General features: G+C 37.7%; 1 protein-coding gene across 1 annotated transcript in view; it reads right to left on the bottom strand.

Annotated features, from left to right (window-relative positions):
• apc (APC regulator of WNT signaling pathway) overlaps positions 1-14,153 on the bottom strand; it is a 33,137-nt gene that overhangs the window by 7,248 nt on the left and 11,736 nt on the right. Inside the window, exons 2-15 of the mRNA XM_046860916.1 lie at positions 13,815-13,967; positions 5,267-5,351; positions 4,772-4,949; positions 4,423-4,531; positions 4,152-4,265; positions 3,735-3,818; positions 2,298-2,384; positions 1,785-1,883; positions 1,195-1,573; positions 988-1,083; positions 757-896; positions 585-662; positions 382-498; positions 77-291 (exon numbers count right to left, since the gene is read on the bottom strand). Coding sequence (XP_046716872.1) covers positions 77-291; positions 382-498; positions 585-662; positions 757-896; positions 988-1,083; positions 1,195-1,573; positions 1,785-1,883; positions 2,298-2,384; positions 3,735-3,818; positions 4,152-4,265; positions 4,423-4,531; positions 4,772-4,949; positions 5,267-5,351; positions 13,815-13,949 — 1,916 coding nt within the window. The 5' untranslated portion in view covers positions 13,950-13,967. The remainder of the gene's footprint in view (positions 1-76; positions 292-381; positions 499-584; positions 663-756; positions 897-987; positions 1,084-1,194; positions 1,574-1,784; positions 1,884-2,297; positions 2,385-3,734; positions 3,819-4,151; positions 4,266-4,422; positions 4,532-4,771; positions 4,950-5,266; positions 5,352-13,814; positions 13,968-14,153) is intronic.

Here is a 14,153-nt window from a genome sequence, read left to right as displayed (position 1 = left end):
GGGCAGGATTTTGAATTTGCAGCACTAGGAGCACAATACAAACTGCATATGAGAAAAGCATAAAATGGAATTTCACCTGTGTTCTTCATTTGTGGCTATAAGACTCGAAACGTTCCTCAAGATGCCTCCTCCACTTTCTATAATGGCAAGGGTGTTGGTTTGGCTTCTGTAGGTTAAAGTGCTCACTAAAAAAGCCAATGCACCAGCAACAGAACAGATATCAGCCTTGTTTTCCGTGCAATGAGCAGATAAGTTCCAAAGGGCACTAAGAACACTTTTTAGTGTTGATTCCTAGAAAAAAAAAAAAAAATCAATGGTTTGTAAGATTTCATGATACAAAACAGACGACAAAATGAATACTGTGCTTAAAAATGTCCTTACCTTCTGAACCTCAAGAGCACACTCCATTAGAGCTCTGACACTGCCAACCTCGCGCAATGTCTTTTTACTATTGACATCAGCACGCCAAGACAGATTTCTCATCACACTGGCAATTACCTGAAGGAATAAAAGATAATCAAATAAAAAATTATTGGATTAATCCAAGATAGGTATTTACACTTGCTATATGATACTAAATTTACCTGTTGCAAATCCTCACTCTCAGATTTTAACTGCGCTACCATGGCCCTCATACAGCCCTTCATGGAACAAAGTGTGGCCTGTTTAAAAAATAATAAAGAAAATCATAGTTAAGAACAACATTAAATTATTATTATTACAATAATTAGTGAAAGTATCAAAGGAATTCCTTACCTTGTTGGCTACATCGCCAAAAGTTAAGTTAGTTAGAGCCATGCCAGCATATCTTCTTAGTGTAACACTGTAGTGGTCACTTGTAAGGCCATAGATTTCACAGTCCACCTGTAACAGTTCACCTATAGCCTGCAGTCCACCTACAAATCATAACCATTTAGAAGTTATAAAACATTGTTTTATAACTCATTGAGAACTTTAAATATCAATAGAAATGAATCAAGACATTACCAAGTTCATTCATTGCATGTCTATGCTCCTCATCAAAGGACAGCTTCATGAGAACACAAACCGCTGGGCAGATCTGGTGCTCCATAGGTGAAGGCACTAAAATTCAAAGGAGACTTACATTTGCAAAATTCAATGGTAACTTAGTATAAGAGTTCTGTGACATAGCAATAAAACCTATAGACAAGAAAATCAAAAATCCATCCTTACTTGGATTTTTGTCTTGGTCTACTCCACGCTCATGGCTTTCTTGCCATTCCCAGCAGGTCTCGCAGTAAGCCCTGATCTGTTCCAGCAAGTGGAGCACTCGAATCTCTCTCCGGCCACGTTTGTCATCTGGCTGCGAGTGAATGATGTTATGTAGCGCAGCACTGGCCCTTGCTCGGGCTTCCTTGCTTCCTCGAGAGTTGCCCAGCAGAACAGAGTCCTTATCATTGCCATGAAGGAGCTGGATAAGCAAAGGCAGGCAGCCAGATTGACGCATGGCTATGCAACTGTCCTGAGAACTCGACATGGCCAGGAGAGTGCGAGACATGTCATCCTTATCATGAGTGCCCAGCATAGAGAGTAGAGAGTACACCATTTCAACCTGCAAAGTTGAGACAAAAGTAAAAAGTTCTTCATGTAAGAGCAATTAGAAATCTAATAAATGATACATTGATAATAATTGATGTATTTTTTGTAGTAAAAGTTTTCCCAAGAGCACAAATACAGCTAGAGGTGTAGTACTTTTTTTAAAGCCATGTTCTACAGTATTTTGTAGGTTTGTCCTCTGTTATAACTCGGGTATATTAATTCACCTTGGTGCCCAAATGACTGGTAAGTCTGCGTGGTACCGAGTAGCTTCCTCCACTACTCATCTCACTGGCTGTGTCATGATCCACACGAGAGCTTGAGCCCTGGCAAAACATAATGAGTTATCTTAAAAAAATAATAATTTTATCCTTACTGCAAAAAATAAGCAATTTATTGAGGGACATGTTTAAACAGGAGAACAATGCAGAACATTTAATTACAAGTCAAATTTTAAGTCAACCAAGGTCAAGAAAACACATTTGGTCCTTGTGGCTAATCCAGTGATACAGCTGTGGCGCAACCTCTCTGCAAAACCCTATTGTTTAGAGAGCCAGGAAAACAGCATGCACTTTTCCAGCAAGTTCACAATAGACACTTAAAAACATTACATTTCTGTTTTAAAATAGCACTCTTTGACCAGTCTTTTAAATTTGGTTCCAATTGCCAAAATTAGGCTGCAAAATGAACAAATTCAGTGAGAAGTGCAAAAAGTCTTTTGCGAGTTTGTCTTTTGTTACCTGAGAACACGCTCCATTCCCAATGACAGGGTCTCCTGATGCCTGTGCCCCCTCAGCCTGGGTCATGAGCTCATGCTTCACCTGAGGCTGGGCAAAATTTGAGTGATAAAGTGGAGGTGATAAAGAATAAAACACAATCTGACACTGTCTGATAAGATCAAATATATTTAATTAAGAAATAGTTTTAAATTATTCCATGAAAAACTACTGTTTTCTATATCTATCTATCTATCTATCTATCTATCTATCTATCTATCTATCTATCTATCTATCTATCTAGTGAAAGCAAGCAGCTAATTTGATGAGGGTTTTTTTTTTTTTTTTTGCATGCAATGCTCCAGTTTTGCAAGAAATCGCTTACTAATTCTACATCGTGTTATATATTGAATCTGAAAATTCCGATACAGGCTCCTACCCCTACTTGCCACTAAATACCCGACCCCATCATTTAACTCCGTTTATTATAAAACGCCATGTCTATTTTAATTTACAAGTGTGAACTGGCACACTCTGATACAGTCAGTCAATTAGACAGCTGTAGTCACCAAGAGTTTCTCTTCCTGACCTACATAATCACAAAATGGCACAGAGACACATGTACGTGTATGGCGTGTATATGAGGTGTACGGACACCTGTATATGCAGCTAATTTATAGGTCAACATATTTCTTACCAAAAACTCGAACGGTCTTAAATGCCTATATAAACTGGGATTGAACCTTCCACTCACACGTCAAGTCTAATGGACACTAATATGTACACCTAAAGGCCAGGTCACATTCACATCTGTTCACGCTCTGTCAAGCAAAGAGGCTATATTTGGTACACAAGAGAATTCCATTAAACTGTAATAGCAGAAAGGTTCATGCATGTATATTTATAATCAAAAGCACAGAAGTGCTTATATACAAGAGGATTCTCATTATGAGTAATATATTTATGATTATATAATCAGTATAAAAAAAATAGAAAAAAATAATAGATTTCTCTAAATACATTTTTCCTTATGCCATTTCTTATTCCATTCTGTTCATTTCAATTGATCAATTATTCGACACATTCATAGGCCAAAAACAGGGAAAAACAAAAAAAAGTAACAAAAAACCCCAGGCGGAAATTGAGACATCCTGTCATCTCTGAAAGGGTGAAATACTTAGTCATGTGACCTAGATTATTAAAACCTCTGCCAGTTGTGAGGAAAAAAAAAAAAACACTGAAACAGTCAATAACATAGTCTGGCGATTTTATCAATAGCACAAAACTGTCCCAATAGAGCATTTTTGATCATTGAGATACTTAATCAAAACACATGACATTGAAATACCTCAATTGTGCAAGGATTCGTACTAAATGTCTCTAAAAAGACTCCCCACATGCATGTGTTTAATTGATTCTATTGAATCTCCATGAAGGGTGCTGAGAGTTTGGTAGACTAACCTCAGTTTCTGAAGGCTGGGATTGTAAATGCTGGCGCAACCTCAGCATGTCTTTCTCGATCTGTTGGATACGTGCCAACCTCACCTGAGAACATAGCCAGCCACATTATAGATTTTCGAAAATTCTAAGGCAACAAGACAACCACAGTTCCTTAAACAAATTCTCAGTATTTAGATTAAGTTTTTTCCTTATTTGCAAATCACTTTAAAGTGACGCTTATGTCTCACACATAATATAGGAGCAAATGCTAATAGCTATAATAACAGTCAAGCAAATGGCAAGAAAATAGTAAGGCAAAAGTTTACAGTGAAGCTATAAGTCAAAATGTCAAGCAATTTTAATGCTGAACAATTAATACTGGCAACCCAGGATACATTTGAATGTAAATTCTGTGCATTTTGTTTACTGCCACCTCACCTGTGCCCTCTTCTCCATATCCTGGCATGTACCCAGCTGCTCCTCCATCGCTGCCCGGATCTGCCGAGCCTCGTAGTCCAGCTGCCTGCGAGTCATGTCTGTCTGTAATGAGAACTACACAGCAAAAAAAGTCATTTCTAATAATTGAAAAAAAAGGACCAAAACAAGACACTACAATACGTCAACTATGTACTGCACAAAGTATTTTCTGAATAAATATATCTGGTCAATGATGCAATATAGAAAATCTATGATGAGGGAATTTATGTACATTTTCAGTCAGTGGCAGGCTGTCGATCCGTTTAGTGAGATTTTGCAACTGGGCATAGTACCAGTCCTTCTCTTTCTCCTCTTTCTGAAGTTCAGCCATTAACAAGGACCTAAACAGACACCAAATGAAGCACAAAAAAAACCCAGACAATCAGATAAGCAATGCTATTAAATATGATACAAGGATGAAATACATTAATTCAACTATGCCATCTGGAAGTAACAAGCACAGGGTTAAGCATAAAATTAGCACAAATTACTTTTAGATCATTGTAAACCATCTATTTAAGAAAAGTTTGATCCTTTAGCGCTCAAGGAAAATAAATGAATATCAGAAGAGGGAGGGCCACCTCTCCTTTTCCAGCTCTTCCAGGTATCCAGGACCATCTCTGCCTCCATTAGTGACACCTCTCCTGGGAAAGGAGCTCATGGGGCTGCTGTCAGCGGAGCGGCCTGAACTTGAGCCTGGCATGGACACCTTCGGTCTCATCTTCACCCCTGAGAAACTGTTAGGCTCTAGATTTATTTCTGAAATGTGAACAGAAGAAAAAATAAATGTGTGATGGCTTCCCATCTACTGGAACGTTTTTGAAATTAAAAAAAGAACTAAGCAACTTATTAATAAACAAATACATTTTAAGGACAAACTGTTGAGCATAATAAAAATCCTGTAGCCTATTATACTGTATGGTCAGAAATACTGTACATAGACACATGATCAGCCTCTTAGTTCTAGTGAAATTGTAATGCTACAGCATAAAAAACAGTTTTATACAGTTTGTTGAAATGTCATAGTCAGGCTTCTGCAAACAAACAAATACATATGATTCACTGAATACTCATACCTTTAAGCCTCTCCAAAAAGTCAACCTGGCCTTGGGGATCTTTCGAGTCTTCTTCAATACTTCCTTGGAGCTGCTTCAGCACCTCCTGCATCGGAAAAACAGAGAACATGTTCACAATCTTTAGATCCTAGAGATCAAGCAAAAGTACCTGCCTGAAAGGAGGGGAAATGTTTTCAGAGATTTTTTTGCCTGTAGGTTAAAGTGGTTATGATAAAGAGAAGAGAACCGTGAACATCAAAGAGCTTTGAAGTCTCATCAAACAGTTTCTCTTGTCAGAAGCTCAGAACTGCTTTGAAGTGGAGCAGATGTGATCTTGCTAATTCTTTGCGATTCTGTGTTCGATCCTGCATCTCAACATGTGAACAGAGAGGAAATAGTCGCTCTGTTTGAAGGCCCCCCAACATGCCTTTATATTAAATATTATGGCTGCATTGCTCGTGGAATTTAGTTTGCAAGCCTTTAAGAAAGAAAAGCCACATTTTAGAAAAAGACCTGCAAAATTGATTTGCTCCCAACCTGTATTAAGTGTACCTAATACCTGTGTATTTACAACTTTAACAACTTTAACTACAATGTTCGTTATCAAGTGCATCGCGAGAGTCACGGCATTTGTTTATAAACTGCAATGCTCATTTCTTAAGCAATGAAGTGAACTTCTAGCTACACTACAGAGACACAGTTACCATGGATTGCACAGTGCTGAAGTAGGGAGTGGGTTTTCTTCCGCACATGTACAGCTGTTAGCATGATTAATTGATTTCAATCCTTTATCAACAATGACCAATAATGACAAGTGCGTCAGGTGGGTGCTCGCTTATACAACTAGCTACTAAAGTAGTGTGTTAAGTTTTATAATAAAACCGATCTGTATTGTAGGGTAATGTGGTAGTTTGACTTATGTTGCATCTTGTTTTTTGTTATGCCGTGTGTTAGTGGCATATCCAAAACTAGGTTTCGATTGCATTCGATCACATGGTATAGGTGCTGGTTCATTGTTATGGGTACCAATATTGGAATATGATTGTGAATGACCTCAGATGCCTGATTTAAAATCGTTTTTGACGCACGCCTAGGTGTAACATGCCAACCCAAATTTCTGATATCTGGCATTTTAAAATACATACAATACCCAGATAAAGATGCACATTACACAAAACGAAACCAGATACAAGTTCTGTAAACCATGCTTAACATTTCAGGTAGTTGCTTGTACTGTGTATATGACACAAAATGTTTTTGATTAGGTATTATAGAGAAAAGATTATTAAGAGGTAGTTTCTAATAAATGTCTCAAACAAGATTAAATCTTAACTAAAACTTCAGTGAAATACATCCAATAATGTTTCCAAACAATGCACTTGTTTAAAAATTGTTTAGTTTAAGATTCCTCACTGGGTAACCTCTGTCAAACCACCATCAAGTAGCTGTAGACAACAACACACAAGCTCACTAAACATGCAGTGTCACAAAATACAACTTTTACTATAAACACCAATTTTAACAACCAGGTGTACTTACCACAGCACACAGTGCTTATTCCATCTTTAAATCAAAGCTATTTCAATATATACTCTTTAAACCAGAACTTAAACCACCCTTCGAACATCCAGTTTACAGAATCCTTCAGCTAATCCATGAAGCAGAATCAGAAAAATAATTCCTCCAGCATTGTGACTGCCTCTCAGGAAGCAGCTCTTTCCTCCCATCCCATCCAGCCTTGTGGAAAACAGCCACTTCCCATTCAGATACATGGCCCATGGCCCTCTGACCCCCTAGCTGACACACATCACCGGCTCTTTTCACTGACAGCCAAAAACCACACAAACAAAAATGACTGCACATCTGTGATGCTGATGCCCCACCAACCCCAACACACACCAAATAAAATGAGACGTCTCTGAGTAGACTTGGGAAACAACAAGTTCATTATTAGAGAAGAGGGAGTCATATGATCGAGGACCTCTTACTACGCTCTTAGTCAGAGCAATATATAGAACAGATGACAACAGTATAACTTCTCTTGGTTTCACTGTGGTTTAAAATTGCAAAACAGGGCAGAGACACAGTGTATCCCAGAGAACAGTTAATTACAATGTTCACATGGCAAATCCACAACAGGCAATATTCAGCCTGACAAGTCCCGGCTCATGAGTGTAATTTAGCTTTAGCTCGCACTGTTCAATGTCAGGCATGGTGTCAGCTTGCATGGCTACAGAAGGGACAGCAGATGCCCTTGATATTCTGTCACACAGAAGCAGTGATGTGTACAAACCCAGCACTCACACTTTTAAAAATGTTATTCTATCCTCCTGGTAATGAAAATCAATGTGGTTCTCATCTATAGGGATGGAGCCAGGAATACTGGGGACACCCGAGTATTCCATAGGGGTATAAACAGGTCAGCTGGGAGAGGGTATAGGAAAGACCCTCCTTCTGTTCCTTCCTGTTGATAAACATTCTTGAGACATGAATAGAAAACTGGACAGATAGGATGCCACTGAGATGAACCAAGAAAAAAATAAATGTTTCCAAGAATTAGGAAACAAGAAATAGAAAAGTACAACGAGTCAAATAAATGAGTTTAAATGTCTCAAATGTAAGGTATTTGGTATATGCAATGGAGGACAGTAATGAAGTAAATGTAATTTGCTACTGTACTTAAGTAAACTTGACATGGGCCGTCACAGGGCATCTAGGCAATAAAAAAAAAAAAAATCTCATATTATATGGGTTTTTTTTACCGTTAATTTGCACCGTCACATCAATAATAATATGTCACGGTCAATAAACCTGGTCGGCACTCGAAGTGTGCGCCCACCGCCCGGAGAAGTTCCCTCACTCATACAAAGAAAGTAGAGGTGAGGGTTGGGTGACGTCACATCATTAAGGAGAACCAGATCCAAATTAAAATGGATAAAAAAAGACGGGAAAAAAGGTCTAAACCCTCAGGAGCCCGATTCAGGAAAAAAAAAGAAAGTAGTATGGGGAAACGTGCAAAAGATAAAAGGTGTGTATGCAGCTCATCTCATTATGAGGATAGTAGAGGCAAATGCATTTAATGCAATAGGCTAATAACTGCATATCACTTAGGTTATACTGTGTTTCCTGCTGTTTTTTTACGCATAGAGCAACAATGTTTCTTTTAGCTGCATAACATTATAATTTACAGCATGCAGTTTATAATAATGTGTGTAGCAACAAAACAATTACAACCTAAATAGTCTTGTAGTTAAACAGCACTTTTCGATTTGTTTACCTTTAATTGAGCAAGGTTCGCGTAATTGTACTGAATATGTCCTGAACTGAGTCAGTAAGGGGAATCTCCATCACAACTTAAAAGGCTCATTTTAAAGACCTCTATTATAAAGATATAGATGCTGTATGTATCTTATTGTGTCATTCAAGCTAGAACTGCCATTGCTGCTTGGTGGTATCTACTTAGCACAAACATACAGTTCAGCATCAGTTCAACAGCAAGCAGAACATTTAGAGAGAAATAAACGATAGCAGAAACTCCTGACTCGAACTTGCCACACCTTTTTAAGTCATTGAAAAGAAGGTTTTGTTTTAATGATAATTTATTAGATATCAGTGTTTGATTTATTAATATCATTCTATGAATAGATTGGTGTGCAGAGAGTAACAGAGTCTTTTCACATTAACTGAATTGATTAGGCAAATAATCTTGTGAAATGATAATAGGAACATTACAGCCATAATAAATAATAGTACTTGGATACTTAAGTACATTTGAAGACAAACTTTTGTATTTTTACTCAAGTAAAAGTTTAAACAGAGAAAAATACTTTTTCTGGAGTAATATTTTACCTACTGTATCTCTACTTTTACTTTCGTCCACCACTGAGTATATGCATCCAATGAGAAAGACGTGTTGCAAGCAGGTTGATGGATTTGAAGTGAAAAACAAGGACATGGCTGGTTTAAGTACTTAGGTACAGAAGGATTCAGGAACTATCTTGAAAAAGTTGCTGGATGATCTAGGTTTCCATCAAACAGTAAAGTCTGATAAGAAAATTTTAAAAAAGTAAGCATGTGGTGAAAGTAATATAATAAACACAGCAAAGCCTGGGACCTGGGTTGAGTCACTAGACATCTTCCAAAATGTTTTAAACCAATTGCTCCGTGTAAACTTTATCGAACCTCATTGGAATTTTTTGGTGTTAGACAATTTTCACAGCTCATTGCAGTTAAAATAAGACAATACACTCTTTTCCACATTTCTCTGGCCATAAGATTCAGAATCTTGAATGTTAAAATCTGATTTATCTCCCAAGCCTGGTTCCTAATACTACATGCAGTCCATTGATACTAATGTGAAATGTGATTTCCAGTCAGTGATGGTCAGACTAAACTACACTGACTGCTTTGTCATTACCACAATTATCCAACACAGCACTAGCAGGCATTACGGCGAATCAATACTTTCCCACTTTAATTTCTAATACGTCAAGACTTTGTATAGACGTATATAGTACAGACCTTTTGCCTATTCTAATGTGATGACTAAATGGGCTTCACATTCATGTCTCGCTAAGTGAAGCCCTGAACAACTGTTGTTTTAGGCACTGGGCTCAGATGATTACAGCATTCTAAGTCACTGGGGAAGGCAGAAAGGATGAGTAACTAAATTCACTGCTATGTAAGAGACTAAATGGGATTCCTCCGAGCCGTATCCTCAGGTTACCAATGTTTGAAAAATCTGCTTATCAGATTCAAATGGCAGTAATCAGATTTTTGCCGTCTTGTAAACACGTACCCATAGGACCAAGCATAACTCTTGCCTTACCGATGGGCATGTGTCCATATTGGAACAATGGACTGTGCTCTGGATATATAGTCTACCAGGGCTGAGGGGAGGAAGTCGAGATATTAATGAATGTGAGGTGTTTACTGTCTGCCTGCAGATGTTTGTCTCCGGAAGCCTGGGAAAGGGGGAAATGAGGAAATGGCCATGGGACAGAAATGAGCCACATTCATCAGCGAGACAAAGCCAGGAAGGGAGCACTGCAAAAAGAGAGGTGACTGAGGAAGATGGTTGACTCTAAACTTGATTTAAGCAATCAAATCAAGTAAAAAAATATAGAGGACATACATGTATATAGGGAGATATCTTTGCTCTGACTTAAGCAGATGTATTTTATAATGCAGTGGCAGAAAACAAAGTTTTTTCTATTTTAATCCAAGTTAGTAAATATATCTGTAGTCTGTAGAAAAGATGGACTAAAGAAGAGACATATGGGGAACACTTTACTGGTCCATTCTCAAGATTCTAAGGAAGACATGCACTGCCCACATTCATCATGTCAGCCCAAACAGCATAGGGCAAAAGCAATGTCTCATTAGTGTCCAAAAGTCTGTGATTACTCCTACAGCTGGCATACATACTGGCATGTAACATACTGGCATGTAAGACAGCTGGATGTTCCCATGTTGGGATTTCTTTTCTTTCTTTTTTCCTGAAAATAAACTTCCCCAAATGTAGAAGGACCTCTGTACTCTACATAACCCAAACTTGAAGACTGTGAATTTAACATCTTAAGAGGCCTCACAGTTCCTCCTTTTGTGTCGATTAGCAAGCAAGGGATGATGGGAGTGTGCAGAAAAGCACTGAATTTGCTCCTGGCAACTGCAGAATGACTGGCTGGCATCTCTTCTGTCTAATAAAAGGCCCTTTCTTTCGTATAAAGGGAATCCAGGACTGCAGTAAAAAAAAAAAATTAAATAAAAAAAAAGAAAAAAAAAAAGGTTAATTATTTGGATTATAATCTAACAAATATTCAGATGTACATAAGGGCTGCTGCTGCAAATTTAAATTTTTTTAATGATTTTTTTTTTAACACATTATTACTCATACTATTATATAGTAATAATATAGTATTTGTTTCATCATCTGTATTTATCATATCTGTTTATTTAGATCTAAATTTGTATTATCTCTAACAGGCTCATGGTTAACCAACCAAAACTGGCATCATTTCACTTTAAGGATCCAACAACGAATGAACAAGAGAGTGCAAAAATCTGCTTCAGTTTCCTCTGGCAACACCAAATGTGCGTCGAGAAAATGGCACAAACGCTCAGACGTCATTATTCAATGAAACTGTTCGAATACAGAAACGCTGTTTATGATATAAAAATGTGAAAACAGGGACCAATATCCTGCATATAACTGCACTTGGAGACAATTATAAAGGCACTCAGAAAGGCCCGTTTCCTCTGACGCCATCTCCTCCCCTCGGATAAAATCTGCCAGGTCACATCTGAATGACTCGTTGCCCACCGCGCAGGCAAGCTTGTGATGCAGAAAAGCCAGCCAAGAGCTCAAGCCTGCCCATGGCTTCATAAAAAAATAATAATAAACGCATTCAGGTGGAAATGATGGATCAACGGTTATGTTACAGCAGTGACAGAGGTGGTGGGGGTGGGGGGGGGAGGGGATTTAACGTAGTGTACCAAGAATATAGTAAGAGACTTGTTGGCCAGGATGACGGGGATGGGTGCTTTCAAAAGCCAGTGTTAAAATTGCCATTACAACATTTCAAAAAAGTACAGGCACAAGAAAATGCGGTAGAAACGCTGTCACATATTTCATAATTGCATATCAATAGCCTACATAATGCGAGGTACAGTTTCAATCAAATTTGCTTAATGCAAATATTAAGCAAATATCCAAAGAGCTGCAGAGCTGGTAACGGAAATGCACGTTTTCTATTCCTTTAGAGCTCATCGTGAAGGTCAAACATGTGCCACTATATCATTTATTTCTTTGGGAAATGCAATGAACCAAATTCAGCAGCAAATACAATAGAAATACCAGGTGCAACTATCGGAATTATTGTGCTTGTGGAAGTAAAAAACCACTAGTCCAGGCCAGATTTTGCGAACCCAGTTGTGTAGCTGAGCTTGAGGAACTTTCATGGTATGAATTTACATTGCAGTCCATGTTCCACTGTTTTCTGGGAAAATACATCACATCCACGTTCGGGTTTAATAAATATATTTGGAGCACTTAACCCAATACAGCAAGCAGAAATTGATTACACTTGTTTTATTACTACATGTGCTACATAATACAAGCAACATCTTCATACAAGCAAGATTTCACCCAGACACCTTTTTAATCTTCTAGAACTTTCCAGTGTTATTCATTCTCTTACCATTATTAAAAATAACTCTCAATCATGAAGAGAGTAATATGAAGAGACTGGGAATATAGCAGTGTTTGACTGGGAGTCCTAGCAGTAGTGATCTAAAATCTTAACTACAAACAAATATTCATTCATTTTTAGTTCATATTTTAATGCCAAAACATTTTTATGTCTGCAAATGAGTGTCTTGGTGGATATATATTAAGAAAGGAATTTAACTAAACTTGTAAATGTGACAAATGGCTTTACTTTCATGGCTTAATACTCATGAGTTTATATTATGAAAGATATTTTGCTATTTTGTAATTAAGTAAAGGTTATTCCTCTAGTGACTTAAAGTCAGTGACTTACCATGAGGGACTACAGTTTAAAGGTAAACCATTAATGGATGTCAGGGGGAAATATATAGGCTTTATATTACTGACTTTAGACTTAGAATGATAGGCTTAATACGATATGGTTTTCTGAGTGGTTTAACATCAGAAGCTTGTATATTAGTAATGACATTATATGAGTGACTATATTAAGAAATAAGTCCTGCAAGATTTCTATACACATACGAACAAAAGTTTGAGGACACCTGAACACAAGATTCGTATAAGCTTTTTGAAAATCCCATTCCACATTTAGTCCCTGTTTTCTGTTACAATAACCTCCACTCTTCTGGGAAGATGTTCCACTAAATTTTGGAGGATTCTTGTAGAGATTAAACTCATTCAGCTTTAAGGGTTTTAGCAAAGTCAGGTGATCTAGATTGAGGAAACCAGGGGCGTAGTCAGAGTTGAGGTCAGAGCTCTGTACCGGGCCACATAAGATACAGACCGTAAACCATACCGTGATGGAGCTTGCATCTTAATGCTGGAACAGGTGTGGGTCTCCTACTTCAAGTGACGAAAAAATGTTGTGCTATGCAATTGTGTTTAAGTTTAAAAGTGTGTGACACTTCTTCTAGGCTATTCTTCTAGTGATTTAAAGTTAGTAGCTTTACATGATTGACATTATATTAATACATTGGTGAGTAAAATATTTAGAAAGGAATTGTGCTTTATTTTTATTAAGGCTCTAAATACTTCTCCAGACTGTGTGCAATACAAACTTGCCCGTTCTTTAATATTAATCTTTTAACCATCAGCCATTTGTGTTTTCATATGTGCAAATTCAGCGTTCACAGAGGACAGGTGGATAGTTCGCTCGAGCGTATCAGAATCCAGTTCAAAGGCGGTGGATTACCATGAATAAAAGACCAACATCCTTGACTGAGGATTTAAATAAAACCCAATGGACAGCGTTTTAATTACAGTGATAATTGCTGCAATTCTCTTTCAAGGTTTTACTTTTTAAGCAGGCTGCGAATAAATCTAGCCGACAGCTAGACGTACCTTCATGTTAGAGGCCTCGGTCTCCAGCTTGGTGAGGTGATTCGAGTTATCCTCGAGTTCTTGTCTCAGGTTGGAGTTCTCCATCTTCAGGGCCTCCACTTGCTTTAGCAGCTGGTCATATGATGCTGCAGCCATCTTGAACTACCTTTTGACCTACAATGCGAGAAAAGAAAAAAAACGAGCAGAGTGTTAAACAGAATGAATTATGTATTATTGAAACAATGCATTGTAACAGCTGTTTGTTACAGGTCTGTTACAAGTGCAGACACATTGCCAGAGAAACTCTGTACTTTTATACAGAGATCACTGTGTTAAAAAAAAAAAAAAAAAAAATGCCTA

The sequence above is a fragment of the Silurus meridionalis genome, chromosome 11 (genome assembly GCF_014805685.1).
Source record: "Silurus meridionalis isolate SWU-2019-XX chromosome 11, ASM1480568v1, whole genome shotgun sequence".
In the NCBI taxonomy this organism is placed as follows: domain Eukaryota; kingdom Metazoa; phylum Chordata; class Actinopteri; order Siluriformes; family Siluridae; genus Silurus; species Silurus meridionalis.
The sequence above is the reverse complement of the archived record's forward strand: the minus strand, read 5'-3'. Positions and strand labels throughout refer to the sequence as shown.